This window comes from Schistocerca cancellata, chromosome 7 (assembly GCF_023864275.1).
Source record: "Schistocerca cancellata isolate TAMUIC-IGC-003103 chromosome 7, iqSchCanc2.1, whole genome shotgun sequence".
In the NCBI taxonomy this organism is placed as follows: Eukaryota; Metazoa; Arthropoda; class Insecta; order Orthoptera; family Acrididae; genus Schistocerca; species Schistocerca cancellata.
Window position 1 is genome coordinate 128,193,838 of NC_064632.1, and position 22,110 is coordinate 128,215,947.

Genomic DNA, 22,110 nt, shown 5'->3' on the forward strand with positions numbered 1-22,110 from the left:
TTCTTTCAGGACCTGGACTTTGATTAAAATTACCTTGTGATTGATAGATTGCAATGGTAGGGGATAGTGCTGACGAAGCACAGCCAGCCATGCTTCACAAGGTGCTGCATGTACCAACAAAGAAAGGAACACTGAGAGCATGTGGCACTCGAGAAAGAACTACGATTGGATGTCAGCTGGCCCTTACCACATGACTCACTGAAACATCAATCACAAAGAAATTTTAATCAGGGTGTACTTCTGTGGAGGGGGGCACAGAGACTGACCACAGATACATATTTTTCAGTTAATCACAATATACAATTCTGTAATAAAATAGAAAGCAAGTTTAATCAAGTATTCAAATAAACATTTCTACAATGAATAAATACTGGAGTGTACATCATTCAAAACTGTGTAGTACTTGACTAAATTACACATGAAATTAGGCATCACACTTAACATGACTACAAGAAACCAGAGTAATACAACAGAATTCTGAACACAGCATTCATGACATAATTCTGCTAGCACAGAGAAGGTATACCAAAGAAATAAAGAGGACAAAAAGCTTAGGGCATCTCACTTTGTTTTTCATATCCATATTTTTTTGTACTCTCTCTCAACCGTAGGCACCCAACAAAATTTTGAATTATCAATGAAATAAAAAATCTGTATAAATAACCCCAATATACAAAATCTGAATATAATCAGCCACAAAGAAGTGTCACCAGGAAGTACATACAAAAACTATTCGGAAAAAGAGAAGGCACTTTTATCCCTTATTTTACGCCTAAAGTAAATACATTTCTCTAAAAATAACACACTATGCACTGGAACAAAACACAGTGTTCTCTATATCACAAAAGATTTAGAACAGTATAAAAGTAATGAGCGTAACTTCTGATCTAATATAGTATTTCATCTCCATCAGTTGCTTCTACTTCATTCCATAAAACACTTTTCCTACAAATTTTATGGACACACACACACACACACACACACACACACACACACACAGAGAGAGAGAGAGAGAGAGAGAGAGAGAGAGAGAGAGAGAGAGAGAGAGAGAGGGGGGGGGGGGGTTGGGGGGGAACACATACAATTGAAATATTTAAACATACGACAAACATTAATAATTTCTTTATCATCTACACTCGAACCTCTTATGTATGATTATATACAATAAGGCAAATATTACACTGTAAAAGTTCTTTGACAAATCCTTTACAAAATCCAAGCCCACATTATAACTTTCATAAAACATAAGACAAATATACCCCAGTACACTATCAAAGTTTTCATAAAAAGGCTTTTACAAAAACTATTTGACATAATCAAATAATAGGAAGTCAAGGATGGAATAACAGCAATATGGAAAGGACTTATTACTACTCATCACAACAGAGGAGGTACTGAGTTGTAGACAGACACAAGAAGACAACTGCTAAAATATTACAGCTTTGTAAGTTCTTCTGCCATATAAAACAAACACACATTCGCACAAGCACAACTCATACACACATGGGCACTGTCTCAGAATGATGGAGCCTGACTGTGACTGCTTCTGGCAGAGACTGCTGTTCTGACAGACGCAGTCGCAGTCAGGCACCAGCACCCTGAGACAGTATTCACTTGAGTGAGAGTTGTACTTGGGTGAATGTGTGAATATTTGATTAAGATCCTTAGCAGAGTAACACAGGCCTACCTACAATTGACATAGTTTTCTTCCTTTTAGAATTCTTTTCTTGAAGATGCTTATTCTCTATGTACTTAATCTGAGTTGGTGGTTTAGTACATCACTCCACTCATTTTTCTCCCTTAAAATACCCCTTGTATCCTCTTGCCAAACTAGTAACTTTGTTAAAATCTAGCAGAATCTAAATTTTACATAAGCATCTACAACCTAAACAACTGTCAAGAGTGGAAAAGAAACTCATACATCATGCAATACCATGTATTCTATGGGGAATTTCAGTTACATGTATTCTTAGCTATCAGTTATTGTGCTGTTACAAGGAATGGTTTGGTGCAAGATGGAATCAATGATTTGCAACATAAAGAATGGATGCACACTGTACCTGGCAATATAAGGGATGAAGTAATCAACAACTAATATCATAAATCTTATCCATTACATGTATGTATATAAAACTGGTATCCCAAAACGAAGAATGAAAGCTCCTTAAAAAGAAGATGAATGTAATTGCTTTCAGAACAATTTTGTTTGTCCAAAGAAAAAAAGAGTACAAGAAGAGGAAGAGAAATGCAAAGACTTTTAAGCAATACAGTATAAAATCAGCCACACTCTTTGCTTAAATGGGATGTAACAGAAAGTGATGGCCCACAGATAATTAAGAAATATTAAAATAATCAAATGAAAGTATTTCCATTGTAGAGCATTGAAATATGTACCTTACAATATGTGATCACATGTAAATCATTGTGATTATAAAAGCTGTGGAAATCATTCAATGTAATTTGAAGAATGATGGTCATTAAATCTGATGCCGTGGAGTGTGAACTTTACTTCACATGAGCAATAGGGATCCCAACAACCATGACTCACTCTATGATACAGTTTACCACAACGCAGAGGAAAACACTGATGGTTTAAGTTCAATAGTTCGCTGGTATTATTGCCATTTAGAAATGGAGCACTACCTTGGAGGCAGAAGGATGAAGGCAGAAAACAGCTACATGAATTTCAAATCTATTAATCCAGTGCCTTAATTTCTGCAACTTAACTATGCAGTCCTTATCTTTCTCAGTTGGTAGAAGAGACAGGGTAGATTCCATGATGTACTATGAGGATTATAAAAGTTACTCGAGTTCTGTGAGAACAGAGTAAAAATACTGCCTGATATGTACATCATGATATACAGAGGGGGGAGGGAGAGAGACTTAATCAGAGCACTAGCAATCTTTTGTCTTGCATGAAAATTGCATGTCATGACTTCTGTGTAGCTTCTTGATAAAATGTCCAAAGCACTTTCGGTGTCCTTTAAAAACCAACATTTGGGTTTCACACTGCTTTTCTTTTACGAGATCCAAAATGCATATGTATAATGCATTGCTGGGAGTGATAACTTTGAAATGCTAACAAGAATGACAATGCATACGACTGATGAAGTACAGAAGTCACAAGTGCACCGAGTATCAAGACAAGTGATCTGAACACACTTTATGAAAAAGAGCATTTTGTGCCACTCATAGCATTACTAAATTGTTAGAAAAGTAATTGTGGGTTCAAACTGTAATAAACACCAACAGACAAGAGAAGCATTATTGGTACAACACAGTTAATTTAACCAAAGCCGGCATAATACAAAGTACATCTATAAAAAGCAGAAACTGTTATGAAAATGCAACAACATTCCAGACTACAACACCTTAATGCTGAGACTATTGCTTAAACAGAGGTTGGTCAAATTTTCAGCTGTCAAGTGGAAGCTGCACTCCCAGTTCTTAAAAGAACAGAAAACAGTTTAACAGTCATATCCATTTGTGGGAAGCTCTGAGAGAACCAAATAGTGAAAAATAAAGCAACACAACTCTACACACAACAGAATTATACCAAACATACATAAAATTTTAACAGATACACACTGATTTTTAATAAAACTTCTTTCTCATGAAATTTTCTCTAAACATGTCAGTTTTCCCAACCTTGTCGGTTACCCAAAATTATTACTAGTGATACTGAATCAACATATTACACACATCAACCTCTAACAATTTCTGACAATGGTTCTAGTTCTTGTTCTTTGCAGGCAATGCAACCTGCAACAGTACAGCCTATTTTCACACAGATCATGTGAAGACGAAGAGATACCTCGAGGTATTCAAGAGGAAGTTCTCTTACTTTTAAAGACAAGGTTAGGTTAGGTTAAGGAGGATGTAGGAAATTATTCACTACTTTCACCAGTTCACTGAAAATGAGCCAGTTGATTGTGTTCAATTCATACACAAGGAAAGTTAACAATGAACCAACATTTGGTTAATCTTTAACCACTTATGCAATTCTCTCTCTCTCTCTCTCTCTCTCTCTCTCTCTCTCTCTCTCTCTCTCTCTCTCCCTGTATTTGGATCCAATTTATATGAGACAAATAAGCAGCTTAATGTTTCAGTTCTCATCAGTGTGCATATCTAAAAAGCAAGTCAACTCAACATACAAATATATGCATGTGTCATGTATCACGCACTACGGTGTGTTACCTAGGAGGAAAAATTTAGTACTATGATATTTGCGAGAAAGTTACTTCCCCAAGTTAACGTGCTTTGGGGTATCCAGCAATCACTTGTCAAGCAGCACCTGTATCAAATGGATATTTAAAAAAGCCAGCAGTCTTACTCTCCACAAATATATACCCAACTGCTTGATTTCACGGTGACTGCTAGTTAACAACACAGTCTAAATACTTATTACATAGTAAGTACTATAACATGGAAGCATATACATTGCAAATATAAAACATTTCTCTAAAAAATATGTTCCACACTTTCATTTCCTCAAAATATCTCTCAATAATGAAAAGTAATTCTTGTAAGGCTGGGGTTAACATCTCCTATTCTGACACTTTTGATGTCACTGTCCAATCTTCTCCATAAAAATCTATTTTACTGTCATAACATACAGTAAAGTAGCATTTTTTGCATTTAAAAATATATATTTACTTCCCAACCTTGAATGATTATTGCATCATTCATGGAAGAAAAACTTGCAAGTTCTTCAAAGTAAAAATACAGCCTATCAAAATATAAAAATATGCTCTAATCTCTCAAACAACCATTACAAATCTTTGTCTACTGCTGTTTCACATGTGCCTGTAACAATGTTATAAGGAAGTGCCACTAATTTGAGAAAACTGGATTTACACAGTGCACTTAAGCATAAAAATACTTGATATTTGTAAAAGTGACAGCTGAGTAATTTAAAAAATAGTTCATATCTTACATTTCTTCATTCATATATAAAAATATGGTCAAATCTTTTGTCATAATTTTCTTTTACAAGAAAATTTATTCCCTATTAGTGCTCCTAGTTGTCACTTGGCTCTCAGTATCAGTCAAGGCAATGAGTATTCTCAAAATGTAATTGAAATTCATGAAAATAGGATTTACTATTTTATTCAGAAAGAAGAAACTTAATGAATTTCATGGTCCCTCAAGATAATCTACACCAGTCTCATTACAAATATGCGTGTTCTCTGCAACTGTGCAGGCCTGATAAACGGCAGCATCTCTTGATTACATCTGAATTCGACAGAAATTTTTGATCATGCCAAAGAGATATTCCCTTGCACCATGCAGAAACTAATTAGTTACTCGAATTATTTTACATAATGGAGGAAACAGAAGACAAGGCTATTTATAATTAATAAATCTCACACAATGGAATGCAGTTTTCAAGTGAATGGTGTAAATGTGAATGATTTGAGTATAAGAAAGAAAGGATAAATTCACGAGTAAATGCAACTATCAACTGTTATGAAAAAAAAAAAAAAAACTAGAACTAGTTGTGAAAGCTTAACTCAAACTTTACGGCTAAATCCTTTATGATCCAGTAGTAAGCAAACAGCAATGTTCTTACAATGAACCCCTACACTCGTGTTAACAATATCTTTGACTTCAAACTCTGGATGTAGTGTCTTTACTGAAGAAGGATGAAAAAGAAGAGCAGCCAATCAAAGGCACCAAATGCAATCAAAATATACCTCTCAAATGACTGAAATGAATTCAGTGTCTCCTGTTTGAATAGAAAATATATCAGTGACAGATGAACTAACACACACACACACACACACACACACACACACACACACACACACACACACACACACACACAATTTTTTATGACTTGGCGAGACGAAGTACATGCAAGATGACTTCATCAACAGTCTGATTGTTGAGCAAAGTCTTGACAGCAGAGTCATCTATGACAACAGTGAACAGCAGTTTGGCATTTTCACGCAGTCTATCTGGGTACAACAGTTCCTCTGAGGTAACAGGTTGATGGCCACATCGACGAATTACTGCTTCCAGCAACTGGTCCACTTGCGTTTCCGGCCATCCAAAAGCCTTTAGAGTGGCTTCATCAACCAGTAGCGCCAGGAGCTCACGGACTGAGTCAGCGAGAGCAGCTTCACTGAGTGATGGTATGCTACCAGGACCACCAGAACCTCCATCACTCTCACTACCATTCACGCCCACACCAGTCCCACCAGTGCCTTGAGCTGCTGCTGCAGCCAGAAGCTGCTGTTGCAGTTTTTTCTTTTCTGTTTCCGCCAATATCTCCTCCAGCATGTCTCTATGCTTGGTGCGCATATGACGAAGTAAACAATCTTGTCGAATGAATGCTCTTCCACATTCATCACAAGAACGTGGTGGTTCCTGTTGGAAGGATTGAATATTTTAATTTAATGTCATTTCTAGTTATTTTTCTCTTTTCCTTTGTAACTATTCTACAATGATTATTACTTATGTTTTCCACAAATGGGCTACTGACATTTTCATTTTGAAAAGTGCTGATAAGGTAAAACACAGACAACACACTCAACAATGGAATAGATTTCTCTATTCAAGAATGGAATACGTTTCTCTCATTGCCCAAAATATTATTTACCAATTTTTTTGTTAAAACTCAAGAATAAAGAAGAATTTATGTTAAGTATCTACTGCACTCCATCTGCATATTGCTATAGCTTTCGTATTCTGTGTAGTTCATGTGCATTTTAAAAGGTTATTATCAACCAGCCTTGTATAAAGAATTCTCACAACTAATTTCAGGTCACATTATGATATCCAGATCAAATCAAACACATACAAAATAAATGATGAAGTACATCATGACAACTCAGAAGAAATGTAACCTTCTCATCATGGAATTTACTTACAAAAAAGTTGAGCAGTTTATTTTGCCTGTTTTAGAGGCTATTTTAACAATAACAAAACAAATGCTCCACAGCCCTTTGTCTTCTTGTTTTCTGAGATTATTAAACCACCTAAAATGCAGTTCTTAAGTCACACGAATTTGCTACATAGGTAATTTTTATCCATGGAGCTCAGCCGCTGAAATTAAATATTCTCAGGAACACTTTCTAATCACAAAATAACATTCAAATTTATTTAATTAAATTTAAACTATTAACAGTACTGTGTAACCCAAACAACTAATCAGTTATATATATTTCATAGCTGCATATCTTATTTTAAGGTGGGAGGTAGGCAACACCAGATCCCTTCTTCTACAATCTATCAGAAAACAATAAACCAATTCTGGAAATTGACCATCGCGTGCTCTTTTTTATTTGCCATTTCCTGTTTCCAAATATGGTGCTTCAATTATTTTTCATTTGCTCCATATTGTATTTAGTACTGATGGAGGATTGTTTCAGTTTTCATGCAATATTGACATGCTAAACGTGTGAATTTTTTACCACTTCCTGAATAATGATCCACTTTTCTTCACTTGTTAACTGTCTCGCTATCTTTTTGTCCATAGCAATTGATACACCATTCACACAAAATAATTAATGTACTGTGAGACACTCAAATGCTACACAATAAAAAAGAACACCAGTGACTCGGTTACATGCTAATAAATATTTGGTTTACTGTTTGCTGCTACTATTTCAATCCTGCTTCCGATCGGTACTTACCGGAAGTCGCAGGAGCTGCTGCCAACCTATGCAAATTACTCCCTTATGTCATTTCTACCATAACAAATGATCTGTATGATGTACAAAGTTGACAGCACTGAACAATGCTGTCTCCTCACACATTTACTCCCCCCGTAGCAGCAAACATCCTCCTCTCGTCACTTCCAGAACTGTCGGTGGTAAAAGTTGCAATGGCCAAACAGTACAGATCCTGCCACATTCAAATGCACTAACTGGGAATGGAGAACATATAAACAAGTTGCTTTAACATGACTTTAATGCAACTGGGACTGAGACTTCCAAAAATAGATGTACTATGTGGGAATACACAGTAATGAGGAACGTACTATTGGGATTCCATTGTACCTCAAGAGTTCTTAAAATTTGTTTTGAATAACATAACTAACTTGATGTAGCCATAAATAATCACTTTCCAAGCCAATTTAACAAATACCTACATCAATTACTGTGGTCAAACTGTATCAGTAAATTTTGTTCTCTAACTACTACACAGAAACCGATTAAATGTAATACCTTTGTATGCGTCAGAAGATGTATCTTCAATGAAGATTTCATTGCGAAGTTCTTCTGACAAATTGGACATTTGTGTGCTGTAAAAATGAAAAGAATTAATACTGAAAATAAAATAAAAAGAAAGTCTATTGTAATATACTACATAATGGATTTTACTTACCTTTTACACCTGAGTGAAGAATCGTGTGACGAGCCAAATCTTCCTTTCGAACAAATGTTTTTGGACATTGTTCGCATTCAAAAGGTTTTGCACCTTCATGAACATATTTCACATGCATAAGAAGACGAGATCTGCGATTGAATGCCTTGCTGCAGTGAACACATGTAAAGCCATTTTCACCTATACAATCATCATCACAAGTGAAAAACAATACTTCTACATTAATGGAACAGACAAAATCTAAGTCCTCTGTTTATTTTAAGAAAAAGCTATACTGAAAATGGTTTGTCAAATTTCAAAGAAATTATTTAATCCCTTGGTATTTTCATACTTACATATTTTGTACTAGTGCTCCCATACAAAACTTGAAATTAAAATTGTTATTCAGCTTTCAGTTGCAATGTGCTGGGAGTAATGGTTGAGAAACTTGAGAAGATGGGAGTAACTAAAGTACTGAAAAGTGAGTTTCGGTGCATGACGTAACTACCAACTTGGATACACAGCATTTCCAATGGCAAAAACATAAAACATATTCTGGTAAGTATGTGAATGAGTGGAGTAATCAATAAGTGTGGAAAAACAAATGATGCTAATAAATCATATTAGCAATCCTTTGTGTGTCTTCCAGGAACTAAGAGAACAATTGCTTTAAGAGATATTTATCCACTACATAAAAACACTAAGAAAGTGAAGTTGAACGGGAGATAAAATCATAAGCTGTGACATGGTCACAGTGATAAAAAAGAAGTGTAGAATAAATTTCTTTATTTCCATCTATGATCTCAAACTTGTTAGTCTTCAGACTACTGGTTTCGGACAGCAATGACCATCTTCAAATCTGCAGCAAAACATGGGAAAAACACTAATACAAGTAGTGGCTTGCCTACAGTTTAAAACAATAAAATAGTACACAATGAAAAGTTTTACTGAAATACATGTGAAAATTATTAGCTTTATGAGGAGGATACCTTTTTTAAAAACATGTCCTAATATAATTGAGTCATAGTTGCATCGCCAACATAGGGCACTGACTACTTACTAAAGTATGTTTCCATTCATTTAGCCTCTTTCCCTATTTATTTTATCATTTTTATACTATTCTGTGAACTCCGTGAGCTTGTTCTTACGTATGTCATTATATTTTTATCTAACATTTGCCACAAGGGCACATCAGAATTACTGTCACTTAACTATTTCCCTTTTAACAATCTAACTTTGGTCATGTTTTTAATTTATAAGCATTTTATTCCTGTAATGACTTACACACCTGATAACTGCACTACAGATTTTATCAATTTTTTTTTTTTTTTTTTAATTCCATATTGTACAAATATATGATTGAAGAATGTGTGTACGCCTACAGTAGGACATCTAAAGAGCTTACCATACAAACATTTTGTGGCTATTGTGCAGCAGTTCGTAATAACAGTAGTGCTGTTAACAAGATGACCCTAGTACATACGATATTTTATATACGAGGTCTGTCTAAAAAGTATTCGACCTTTGATTTTCCCACACAAAATAGAGATGACAGCACAGCGCCACTGTACACAGTACAGGAAGAGACCTTTATGCGCATGCGTGAATTTTGTCCCGCCTTACAGCATGTCAGTCGCTGCCTGTCGGTCACAGAGTGAGGTGCTACACAATGTGTTCGTCAGATTACCGATTCTCTTAAGATGAGTGGCTGTGAAATTCGTCCCCAAGCTGTTGTCACCAGAACAAAAAGACCTCCATTTTGACGTTGCACAGAAACTTCTGCGCACCACCAACACTGATCCTGGGTTTCTGAACACCGTGATAACTGGAGATGAGTCATGGGTATATTGGTACGACCCAGAAACAAAAAGACTGTTGTCGCAATGGAAGGACCCCGAGTCTCCAAGGCCGAAGAAAGTGTGGCAGGTGCAAAGTAAAATCAAGGTGATGCTGACGGTCTCCTTTGATGTCTGTGGAATTGTGCATCATGAATACGCACCAGAAGGACAAACAGTGACAAAGGAGTACTATGAGATGTTCTCCGGCGACTCAGTGACACAGTTCAGCGCAAAAGACCAGACATTTGGACAGAAAAAAACTGGCAACGTCATCACAACAATGCTCTCGCAAATTCATCCCACTTGATCCAAAATTTCTTGGCCAAACATGGAATTACAGCCGTTCGCCAACATCCCTACTCTCCAGATGTGGCTCCTTGCAACTTCTGGTTGTTTCCAAAATTGAAGACACCACTGAAAGGATCCAGTTTTGTGAGTAGAGAAGAGATAATGTGGAACACTATGACGGAGCTGAACACCATTCCAAAAGACAACTTCCAGTCCACTAGTTGTATTTGTGTTTTTCTCATGTTTTGCTGCAGGTCTGAAGATCGTCATTGCTGACCGAAACTTTTAGTCTGAGAGACTAACAAGTTTGTGATCATAGACAGAAATAAAGAAATTTGTTCTACAGAAGATAATATTTCTGTTCCTGAAATTGCACCAAAAATTTACAAATAAAATCTGCATTTTGGCTGAAGTAAATGCATGTGTATGTTATTGGAGAGTTACCAGTACTGTAATTGGGTAACATACTATACACCAGGTGGGGGGTAGATCAATTAGTGTAAAAAAAAGTGAAATGCAGAATCAGGATATTAGTTCCACATCTGTATTTTATAGGATTAATAACAAAACAGGACATTTATATGTTAATCATAAAAAAATACAACAATTAAGTTATTGAAGAGTACTTCTAACAATTATTATGTGATGTGACCTTACAACATAACAACATTGGATTCAACTGTTAAAGAATTTTCTCGGAAAGGGTAGAAGGCAGGGTGGGCAATCTGGACACAAACTAAAAATTACACTTTTTTTCATAATACCATAATTAAAATAACACTAACTATCACTACGGAAGTTGACAAAACAACAAATGTGAATAAAGGCAGTGACCCACCTGCAGATATCAATGGATGGTGCACTGACACACATGTAAGCTCCAAAAAAAATTGAGGGAGCGATGGAGGGAGGGAGGAGGAGGAGAGGAACACATGAGGATTTGCTCCTTTCTGGTATGATTCTATGAGCTTTGTGTGTGTCTCTGAGCCACTCATTATTCATCTGCAGGTTCTGGATGGGTGCCTAACTTTTGTTACTTTAGAAATAAATAGTATCTTGCCATCAGGTTAGGTATAGATGTACCATCTGATAGTGACACGTGAAAATCTATACCAGACCAGGATTCAAACCTGGATTTCCCACTTATTGCAAGCAGCACCTTAACCATTTTAGCTTTCCTAAAAGGTAGTACATCTATGTCTTGATATAAGGTATTTGCATTCAGCAAACTTATTCAGAATTAATTTTAGACAGCTGTCAATTGTTACTAATATCTGTTCATCTAGGCATGCAAATAAATAACTTCTGTTTGTTGTTTCCACCTAAAAGTTCTAATAATGTAACAAAACCTGATAGAAGAATTACAATGGTACTAATATGTGTAGATAATTAAAATAAAAAAACATCATTTTCTTTAAAGAAAGCATAATTTTTTGAGCCACTAGGCTAATTGGAGACGGGAAGAATGACGTTAAATTTCAAATTTAATCATACAGTACTCTGTAAAACCTTCTGGTAGTGTTTAATAATGGTTTTTATAATTAAAATGTTTAATAATACAATGAATTTGTAAAAGTAACACTTTCTGCCATTTGTGTGTTATATACTTAGAAAAAAAGTAAATAAAATAAGTTTGATTTTACACTACAAATACATTTGAGTCATTTCGCTGCCTATAAAAGAACAGGATAACCAGGTAACAAGTGAGATATCAGTTCTTAAACTACCAAAGCAAGTGATTATGACCACAATTTGTAGAACACATAAGTAACAAACAGCAACATGACAATGACAACCTGGTAATTAAAAAACTGTGAACGTTAAATATAAATTCATCATTATGATGTACTGAGGTATCTAATCCGATAAACAAATGCCTTGTGATTATTTGATTAAATGGAGGTTATTATATAATTTTGCACCGACACAACTATTGGAAGAACCTAATACATCACAAAATAGGAGTAAAATACATGAAGTACAGTAAGAAGAATATTTAGAAATAAAATGCAACGTCTGCAAGACATTTACCTGACCATAAGGTGAAGTTTTGTGGCAAAGTCATCATTTGAAAAATACAGGCCTGTCTTGCATTCACAGATTATACTACTGTTGCTGAGATCAACATTTTTATGTTGTACAATAGATTAATATAACATTTAGGAATGAAGCTATGGCAATTGAGGTCAGTGCAAATTTAATCTGAAGAATTCAGAAGTTTTGGTGGTGGACCATGACACCAGTTGGTCTGGGCACTGGGACAAATGAGAGGAAGGGAATGATGAGTGGGCAGTATGACACTATACGTTTCTATAAGAGACAAATTAATGCCAAAAAAAATATGCTTGCACAGGGCAATTGAAATGCAGCACATCAAATGAAACATGAGATTCAACAGACCAGAAAACTGCTACTACTGTACAGCTCTGCTGATTTTCAAAGTTGGCTACTGTGTTGATCCAAAGTGGTAATAGTTTCGCAGATTTAGCCATAGGGAGCTGAGAGGACAACATATTGTCTCCATTCAGTTTGTTTATATTACCAGCATTGTAAAACCTGTAAATTATAACAATTGATAATGGATCTAAATACAGCCAGGACTCTTGTTAAGAAAAGTAGATCTACAAGTTTGTGGTTCACAATAGATACCCACAGACAATATGACGTGAATTTTAAGTTAATGATGATTCACGAAGCAGAGGCCACAAACAACTGTGCAGCAGTAAGAAAATTTGGAGTCACAGTTCATAGGTGGAATTAGATATAGAATTAATCTACTTCCATAGTCTACAAAACACTGTGAAGTGCATGACAGAAGATACTTCCCATTGTACCAGTTCCCACTCCATTCACATAGGAGCGCAGGAAGAATTGCCTTTTAAATGCCTCTGTCTTAATTTAATCTTATCCTCATAACCCCTACAGGAGTGACATATTCCTAGTAATCTGGTTCTTGAAACTTTGTAAGTAGGCTTTCCCTGAAGTGTCTGCTGGTACAATTTCTTCAGCATCTTAATGACACACTCCCATATGTCATACAAGCATATAACAATCATATGCGCTGCCCTTCTCTGTATATTTTCCACATCCCCTATTAGTCCTATCTGGTACGTGTCCCTCAAAATTGAGCAATGTTCTAGGGTGAGTTACATGAGTGGTCAGTAAACAACCTTCTTCATAGACTGATCTCAATTTCCTAGTATTCTATTAATGGATCAAAGTCTGCCACCTACCTCATCTATGAGACTATGTGACTGTTCATTTTCATATCTCTACAAAGTATCAAACCTAGGTATTTCTATGAGTTGACTGATTCAGCTATGATTTGTTTATACTGTAGCCACAGGATACAACTTTATAATCTTTTGTAAAGTGCACAGTTTTACACTTTTGAGCATTAAAACTAAGTTGCCAATCTTTGCATGACTTTGATATCTTATGAAGACCTGAATGAATATTTGTGTAGCTAATCCATTAAATTTTGGGCATACAGTAAATACTACTTCTTCAGACGATATTTTGGCTGAGTACCATCTGGCTATCCTCCGAGTGACTCTTAACTCCAGCAAAACTGATGCTGGCATATCTGCTAAATTCGCCTACAGCAAATTCATGGAACATTAATGACTTGTTGCCCGAGAAAATTTATACCAAGATGGTTAAAAACAACTGGTCTAGGGCACCGACAGATTTGGCTTGCACACCAGAGAGAAGTCAGGAGATACAGCCAGGAAATTGGTAATTTGGTTTTGTGCCCAGAGTAAAGCTATGGAAAAGATTTCAGAAAAAATTTTGGCATGTTTCATGTAGCCCTATAAAAATTGTGGAGATCCTTACACCATTCACTTTTTGGGTACAAAGCATGGCCAAAGGCAAGGTAACAAGGGTCCATTGGAATCAAATCAATGATGGAAAAATGTCAGGTCCACAAGAAGCCCATACTGACACCCTCTCCTAGGTATTGGTTTACGGCCAAGAGGTTGAGGTGTGCACCAGCCCATATCAATGAGTTACAAGTGCAGCCAGACACACTGTTACTTCATTGTTGGGAGACAGACTTAGCAGCATCCTGACAGTGGGGCATGTGAAGAGACGGAGAAGGAAATTTACTGCTCGAAATGCCTGCGTAAGTCTTGTCTTGCTCAGTACACAACCTGATGGATAGCACCTGGGTGCTGGAGTAGCCAGCTACACAATGGATGGCTGATACCCAGTGTTTACACCCCCATGTGGGATGGAGTCTGGTGTACCATGAGGAGGGTACCATGTGGGGGCCGTGATGTGTCATGGGTTTGTCTATATACTTTTCTTTCAAAGAAGAAGTAGTTGTGTATTAGAATAAAGTTAGGCATATGAGGAATGAAGGTGTATACAAAGTCTGAAGGACACTGAGAGATGTAGTGTTCAATAGCAGTAAGATCATGTGCAGGAAGGATGTCAGTGTATAGGGAAGTGGCACCAACAGTGACAAATAGGGATCCACAAGGTAAAGCAGTGGGGATGATGGAGAGTTGGTGAAGTAAGTGGTTGGAACCCTCCTAAACCAACCTGTTTACAGGCCATTTTGAGGAAACCTCCCTAGTCCTCCAAAACCCCAAACCCCTGGTCAGTTTCAGGTTTACTGATGATATCTTCATGATCTGGTCTCGGGGCCATGACACCCTACCCTTATTCCTTCACAACCTCCGCACCACCTTCTCACCCATCTGCTCCACCTGATCTTCCTCAATCCAGTGTACCAGCTCTCTAGACATTGACCACCTCCTATCTGATGGCTCTATCCCCACCTCTGCACATATTAAACACACCAGCCATCAAACAGTACTTGCAGTTTGACAGCTGCTATCCATTTCATACCAAAAAAATCCATCCCATTCAGCAGTCACCCTGGTATAGTGTGTCGTTGCCCAGCATGCTGAAGGTTTCACACAGGCCTTCACAGATAGGCACTATCTCCCAGACCTAGTCCACCAACAGACTTCCCATGCCACATCCCCACACCACCCAATCCTCCCACTGCCCCAAAGAACCACCTACAAAGGAGGCCCCCTTCTTCACCCAATACCATCCCTGGCTGAAACAACAATCACATCCTTTGTCGGGGCTTTCATTATCCATCACCATACCCTGAAGCGAGGCATATCCTTCTCAAGATTCTTCCCACCCCTCCTAAAGTGGTGCTCCATCACTCACCCAACCACCACAACATCCTAATCCACCCCTAAGCCAATCCCAATCCCAATCCCTCGGCACATAGATCATATCCCCGTGGAAGCCCCAGATGCAAGACCTGCCCATCTACCCCCACAACACTTCCTGTTCCAGTCCTTTCACAAGCTTATCCTACCCCATCACAGGCCAGGCCACCAGTGAAAGTAGCCATGTCATATACAACTCTGCTGCAATCATTCCACAGCTTTTTATACGGGTGTGGGTACGAACCAGCTGTCCACTAGGACAAATGGTCACTGTCAAACTGTTGCCAAGATCAAAATGGACTACTCTGTGGCACAAAATGCAGCTAAACAAAACATGCTTGTTTTAATGATGACTGCTTCACAAACCAGGCCATCTGGGTCCTCCTCTCCACCACCAGCTTTTCTGAACTGAGCACATGGAAGTTATGCTTATAACACATTCTCCACTCCCAAAACTATCCCAGCCTCAACTTACGGTAACCTGCCATCCCCAAACCTTCCATCCAACAGTTTTCACTCCCTCTCTCCTGTCATCTCCACCCAATTCACATCCCCTCATCCTCACTGTGCACCATTCTATGCCAATGTACCCATCATTCTTTTCCCCTTCTATGCTCTTCTTCTTTTCCCTCTCCCCATGTCCACCTCCCCTCTCGCCCCCATAGCCTCCTGAAGCTGCACCTGGCAGCATTGGCCTTTCATCATATAGTTCCTGTATGCTCCACCAGGCAGCTCTGACTTCTCTCCCCCAATCCATATCCTACTTTCTCTTGCCTCACCCAGCACCCTCCCTGTTCTGGATTGCTGCCCCATTCGATATGACAGAGTAGCATTTCGGCCAGAGCAGCTGGAGGCAGCAGTCAAGTGGGCATGTGGAGGCAGCAGTCAAGTGGGCTTGTGGAGGCAGCAGTCAAGTGGGCTTGTGGTGTGCGTTTTCCTTTCTGAAGGATGCTTTGGCTGAAAGCTTCAGTGTATAACGGTCTTTTCATTGTGCTGTCTGCAACTCAATGTCTTATCTTTTCAGTGAGGAGCTATCTATCCTTTTCATAATATTGTTAACGACCCAAATTCCCATTCCTGTGCACATAGATTTATTTCAGTGTATGTTTATTCATAGCTAATGTAAATTCTGTCCTAATACATATTGAACACATATGTAACTCTGTCAAAATTATCGACAAAGATAATCTTACAGTTTAAGTCAAGGATTGATGGATTAAGAAGTTGACGTGTTTATCGTTGCTTGGCTGCCATCTCTGGGATCAGTTGCGTACTAGTAAAAAGGGCTTATAACCTGAACCCTAGGTCGTACAATAATAATAATAATAATAATACAGTTTGTGAAAAAAGGCAAAAAAGTGTTGTTTCCTTGATACAATACACAATATTTCACGAAGAATGCTCACTTGAATCACTTACAACGATTATTATTAAAAATAGTGATACCATACATAACTGGCTTACATACTAAGCAAATAAGGAAATGCAGATTAAGATTTGTGTAAATCTTTTTTTTTTGTCTATTTAACTTCTCTTGCTTTATCAAAATGCAGACAACAAATGGCTTAAGTGAAGAACAGGCATAATGCTAACTTTAACAGCCAGAAATTTTATACCAATAGAATAGTGATCAGGCAGACTATGTTAAAAATTTCTCAAGGAGCCACATAAAAAAATGGGGATTATTTTATATTCAGTTTTGGACAAAACAGAAAAATTTTGAACATACAATCCAGGATTTCACAACTGTTATTTAGGTCCTAGGAGAATGTATCCAGAACTGAGAGACAAAATTGTAGGCACAGAAACTTGCCTTACAGAACAGACTACTACCCACATACAGTATAACCCCACTTCTATGCTCGCGGAATTAACATTTTCCCACCGGTTACGGCATTTTTTTATGGTTCCCATCATCCACAATGTTAATTTGTACCCAAATAATGGAAGCAAGGCTAAAGAAAAATCAAGACACTTTCATAGGATTTGTCGACCTGGAAAAAGCGTTCAACAATATAAAATGGTGCAAGCTGTTCGAGATTCTGAAAAAAAGTAGGGGTAAGCTATAGGGAGAGACGGGTCATATACAATATGTACAACAACCAAGTGGGAATAATAAAGAGTGGACGATCAAGAACGAAGTGCTCGTATTAAGAAGGGTGTAAGACAAGGCTGTAGCCTTTCGCCCCTACTCTTCAATCTGTACATCAAGGAAGCAATGATGGAAATAAAAGAAAGGTTCAGGAGTGGAATTAAAATACAAGGTGAAAGGATATCAATGATACGATTCGCTGATGACATTGCTATCCTGAGTGAAAGTGAAGAAGAATTAAATGATCTGCTGAACGGAATGAACAGTCTAACGAGTACACAGTATGGTTTGAGAGTAAATCGGAGAAAGACATAGGTAATGAGAAGTAGTAGAAATGAGAACAGCGAGAAACTTAACATCAGGATTGATAGTCACGAAGTCAATGAAGTTAAGGAATTCTGCTACCTAGGCAGTAAAATAACCAATGACGGACGGAGCAAGGAGGACATCAAAAGCAGACTCGCTATGGCAAAAAAGGCATTTCTGGCCAAGAGAAGTCTACTAATATCAAATACCGGCCTTAATTTGAGGAAGAAATTTCTGAGGATGTACGTCTGGAGTACAGCATTGTATGGTAGTGAAACATGGACTGTGGGAAAACCGGAACAGAAGAGAATCGAAGCATTTGAGATGTGGTGCTATAGACGAATGTTGAAAATTAGGTGGACTGATAAGGTAAGGAATGAGGAGGTCCTACGCAGAATCAGAGAGGAAAGGAATATGTGGAAAACACTGATAAAGAGAAGGGACAGGATGATAGGACACCTGCTAAGACATGAGGGAATGACTTCCATGGTACTAGAGGGAGCTGTAGAGGGCAAAAACTGTAGAGGAAGACAGAGATTGGAATACGTCAAGCAAATAATTGAGGACGTAGGTTGCAAGTGCTACTCTGAAATGAAGAGGTTAGCACAGGAAAGGAATTCATGGCGGGCCGCATCCAACCAGTCAGTAGACTGATTGACAAAAAAAAAAGTATCAAAATATTTATAATTTTCCTGCAATTTATGCATTAAAAAAAGTGTTCATGGAGAAAAACAAATGACACTGGCATGTGGCATGATGTTGGCCATCCAGTAGTGTTTATATACAGTATGTGGTTAAGTTTCTTTACACCAGAGCACTATACTCAATGGATTTGAACCAGTAAAATTGTAACAGTTGCAATAATTCGTGCTATATCTCCCGCCACTGCCAGGTTCTACTTGGCATCATGGCTGATGTAAGTAACTAGGTTCATTCAAATAAATATATTATGAGCAACCATAACAACCGTCTCTACTGCATAAACGGATTTTCGTGACTTTTGTGATCATTGTGACACCTTGGTCGAATCATAGTTGTCATGTTTCGGCGTTTGACCACTTGTAGTGCTAGCTGATACCATCATTCACTTTCTGCTCAAATGGGTTTACTTTTTAGCATACACACAGCACTGATTATGCAAGTTCTTCATGTGAGTGATAGTTTGAGTGTGTGGTTTTCTACATTACTGAAGAGGCACAGTACTTGATAACCTCAAAAAGACAACTATAGGAAAGACGCAGAACACCACATGCAAATGCAACACAAAATACTTATCTACATATCTGCCCTTGACAAGGAGAAAAAATTCTGGAAATGTGTCACGCTAAGCTTGAAGAAATACGTAAAAAATACATAACTAGTGCAGTATTTCAGTATTTAAATAACGAATGACAACAGCTGCAGGTTTTCAAAAGCATCAATTATGACATATGAAATTGAGTCAAACGTTCCTACTCCCCAGACAGTTATCTGTTCCAGTTACATCAGCAGTTTTTATTAGATAATAAACAAGTCCCTAACAAGTCTTTCGATGCCTATTATGTACATATATCACACACAATGTGCAAAAATGTGAAAGGGTATCCTACACAAAATTTTTACAGCTTAAAACATTATTTCCCACATTTTACATTTTCCTGCATTTTACACCTTTTTTTTATTATTTGAAGTATCTTGAAAAGTGTAAAAGCAGGGTTTCACTGTAACTAAAATCACTAATAAGGGATCTTGGTATCTACCAAGGATCATACATATTAGAACTCTTTACTTTAATGTTCTTAGTGCACACTGTGTTTTAATTTTTCGTAAAAATCCAACCTTTCGGCAATATACACCATTGTATTCTACAGTAAAACAAGTCTCAAAAAAGTAATGGGGTCACACTGACGTAAATGATGCAGTCATGCCCATTGAGACACAACATTACATTGGTGCCAATTATGATACATTGCTTGCAGTGAATTTGTTTCCATCACAACATATAATGCAGGACCTACTCCTATGAAGTCTCTTGGCATCGTCACCCACTTCCATGCGTAGCTGAGTGTGTGAAACATACCTCTATCAAAAGCTGTTGACTAAGATTCAAATTTCCAAAACCTATTTGATGACAGTAGTTCGATGAATGGGATAGAATCAGCCTTTGCTCAAACAAGATCTAGTGATTATTCATAAAGCTGTGTTCAGCAACAGGAGTTATTTTTTTTCCTAGATTCCGCAATTTCTTTGGCAGTCAGTTGCTTATAAATTAGAACCAACAATTCTGAGGTCACTGCTCCATGAAAATTTTCTACAAGTCCTGGAGGTTTTATGTAATAGATAAATTAAATTTCTTATAACTGCACTACAAGATATCAAGATCAGGAAATAACTGCTATAATCAATTCCTTACTGTAATTTTTACAGTAATTATTGAACTCATTCATGACTGTAACTTTTACTCCACTTGCCAAATAATTTTGAGTTTATTAAAAACATGCTTTGCATGATCAACAACTTCATGCCTGTGGGCAGGAAACAGCCAGTAAGAGGGTAGTAGATAGGGATGGCAAAGCTATACATCAGCTGCTGAGGAGCACACAGGTGAACAATGTGAGCCATGTGCCACAGAACTTCTTGTAACATTGAGCTTATCACAATACCATCTTGTTACTCCAACAGTCCATCAATGTTTTAAGTTATACATTTCACATTGTTATTTAAATCTTTTGAGAAATATGAGATATTTTCTTTTTCTTTCATATATATATTTTAACAGCTGTACATAATGTTATCATATCGTATTAGAATACTGAATGCTTATTATCTTGTTACACCAGAGTGCTACCGAGCAATGGCAGTACTCTTGATATGCCTTTAATTACATCTTCTTACACTTTAAGCACTTAAATCCTTTTTGATACAAACTTGGATTCTTGCCAGAAGATATGTAACTTGCTTTCATTATGGTATTTCATGTGTTGTTATAAACAATTTACATGTTCTCATAATTGTTTTAAATTGTAACTTTAATTTCAGTGGGAGCTATGTCAATGCAGTTTTGTAAGTATTGCACATTGACTGAATATACTATGAAATGACATTGGTCATAGCCTAAAAATTATCACACAACTGTGACTTTATAGTGTGCTATAAAATACTGGTCATAAAATCATGAGCCTTATTAATTTGTTGCCATCTTTTATGACTGTCAGACTAATTATTTCTAACATCAACAAAACAATACTTACTCTAAAGTTCAATTTAAAGCTCTAAGTTCATGAACAAATTGTGTAAAACTTTTCCTTTTTAAAAATACCTGTATGATGGAAGATGTGAGCTCGAAGCTGAGAAGACTGTATAAAACTCTTGCCACAAAACTGACAGATATGAGGCCTGATACCTGTGTGCGTACGTATGTGACGATTTAATGTTTCCCGTGCTGCAAATTTGGCATAGCACTGCAAAAAAAGAAAATAGTTTATCTGATGCACATGTACAAATATACACACTGGTTCTGTGCCATCAAAACAATACAATGGTGTAACACAAAAATTTTAATGTTATTTTGTAGAAGATAGCAGATGCGACACTGCTGCAGAAATACTAAAACACCTGTTTCTGTTACAGATAGTATGTATAACTCAAGGTGCAGATTGCTTTTGTATTAAATTACAACTGTTGCTTAAAACAAGACTTTTGCCTGAACAAGTTCCAAGACATGACACTTAGAATCTCTCTCTCTCTCTCTCTCTCTCTCTCTCTCTCTCTCTCTCTCTCCCCCCCCCCCCCCCCCCTCTCAGCCCAAACTCCACAGACGCTCTCCTGCATACCTTACTAAACTAACACACTGTGCTGAAAGCATTTGATAGTCTTGTACTCATTATGTTTATACAGTACTTCCTTCTGGATGCTATTACCTGACAGTAAACTATGTAAGGAAATGAATTCACTTGAATGCCAGCAAAGTCATGTGCATGTACTATGATAGTGGTTGATACTAGCATGCTTCCTGGTGTTCTCCACCACTAACATTTGAGTTATTCAGTGAACCTCCAGGACACATTAACTGCCAAGAGATATTCATCTCTGGAAG

The 22,110-nt window shown here is 37.3% G+C and overlaps 1 protein-coding gene across 1 annotated transcript in view; it reads right to left on the reverse strand.

Annotated features, from left to right (window-relative positions):
• Window positions 1-311: 311 nt before the first annotated feature.
• LOC126092360 (gastrula zinc finger protein XlCGF57.1-like) overlaps window positions 312-22,110 on the reverse strand; it is a 128,985-nt gene continuing 107,186 nt past the window's right edge. The window contains exons 10-13 of the mRNA XM_049907902.1: window positions 21,334-21,475; window positions 8,335-8,514; window positions 8,175-8,251; window positions 312-6,372 (exon numbers count right to left, since the gene is read on the reverse strand). Coding sequence (XP_049763859.1) covers window positions 5,833-6,372; window positions 8,175-8,251; window positions 8,335-8,514; window positions 21,334-21,475 — 939 coding nt within the window. The 3' untranslated portion in view covers window positions 312-5,832. The remainder of the gene's footprint in view (window positions 6,373-8,174; window positions 8,252-8,334; window positions 8,515-21,333; window positions 21,476-22,110) is intronic.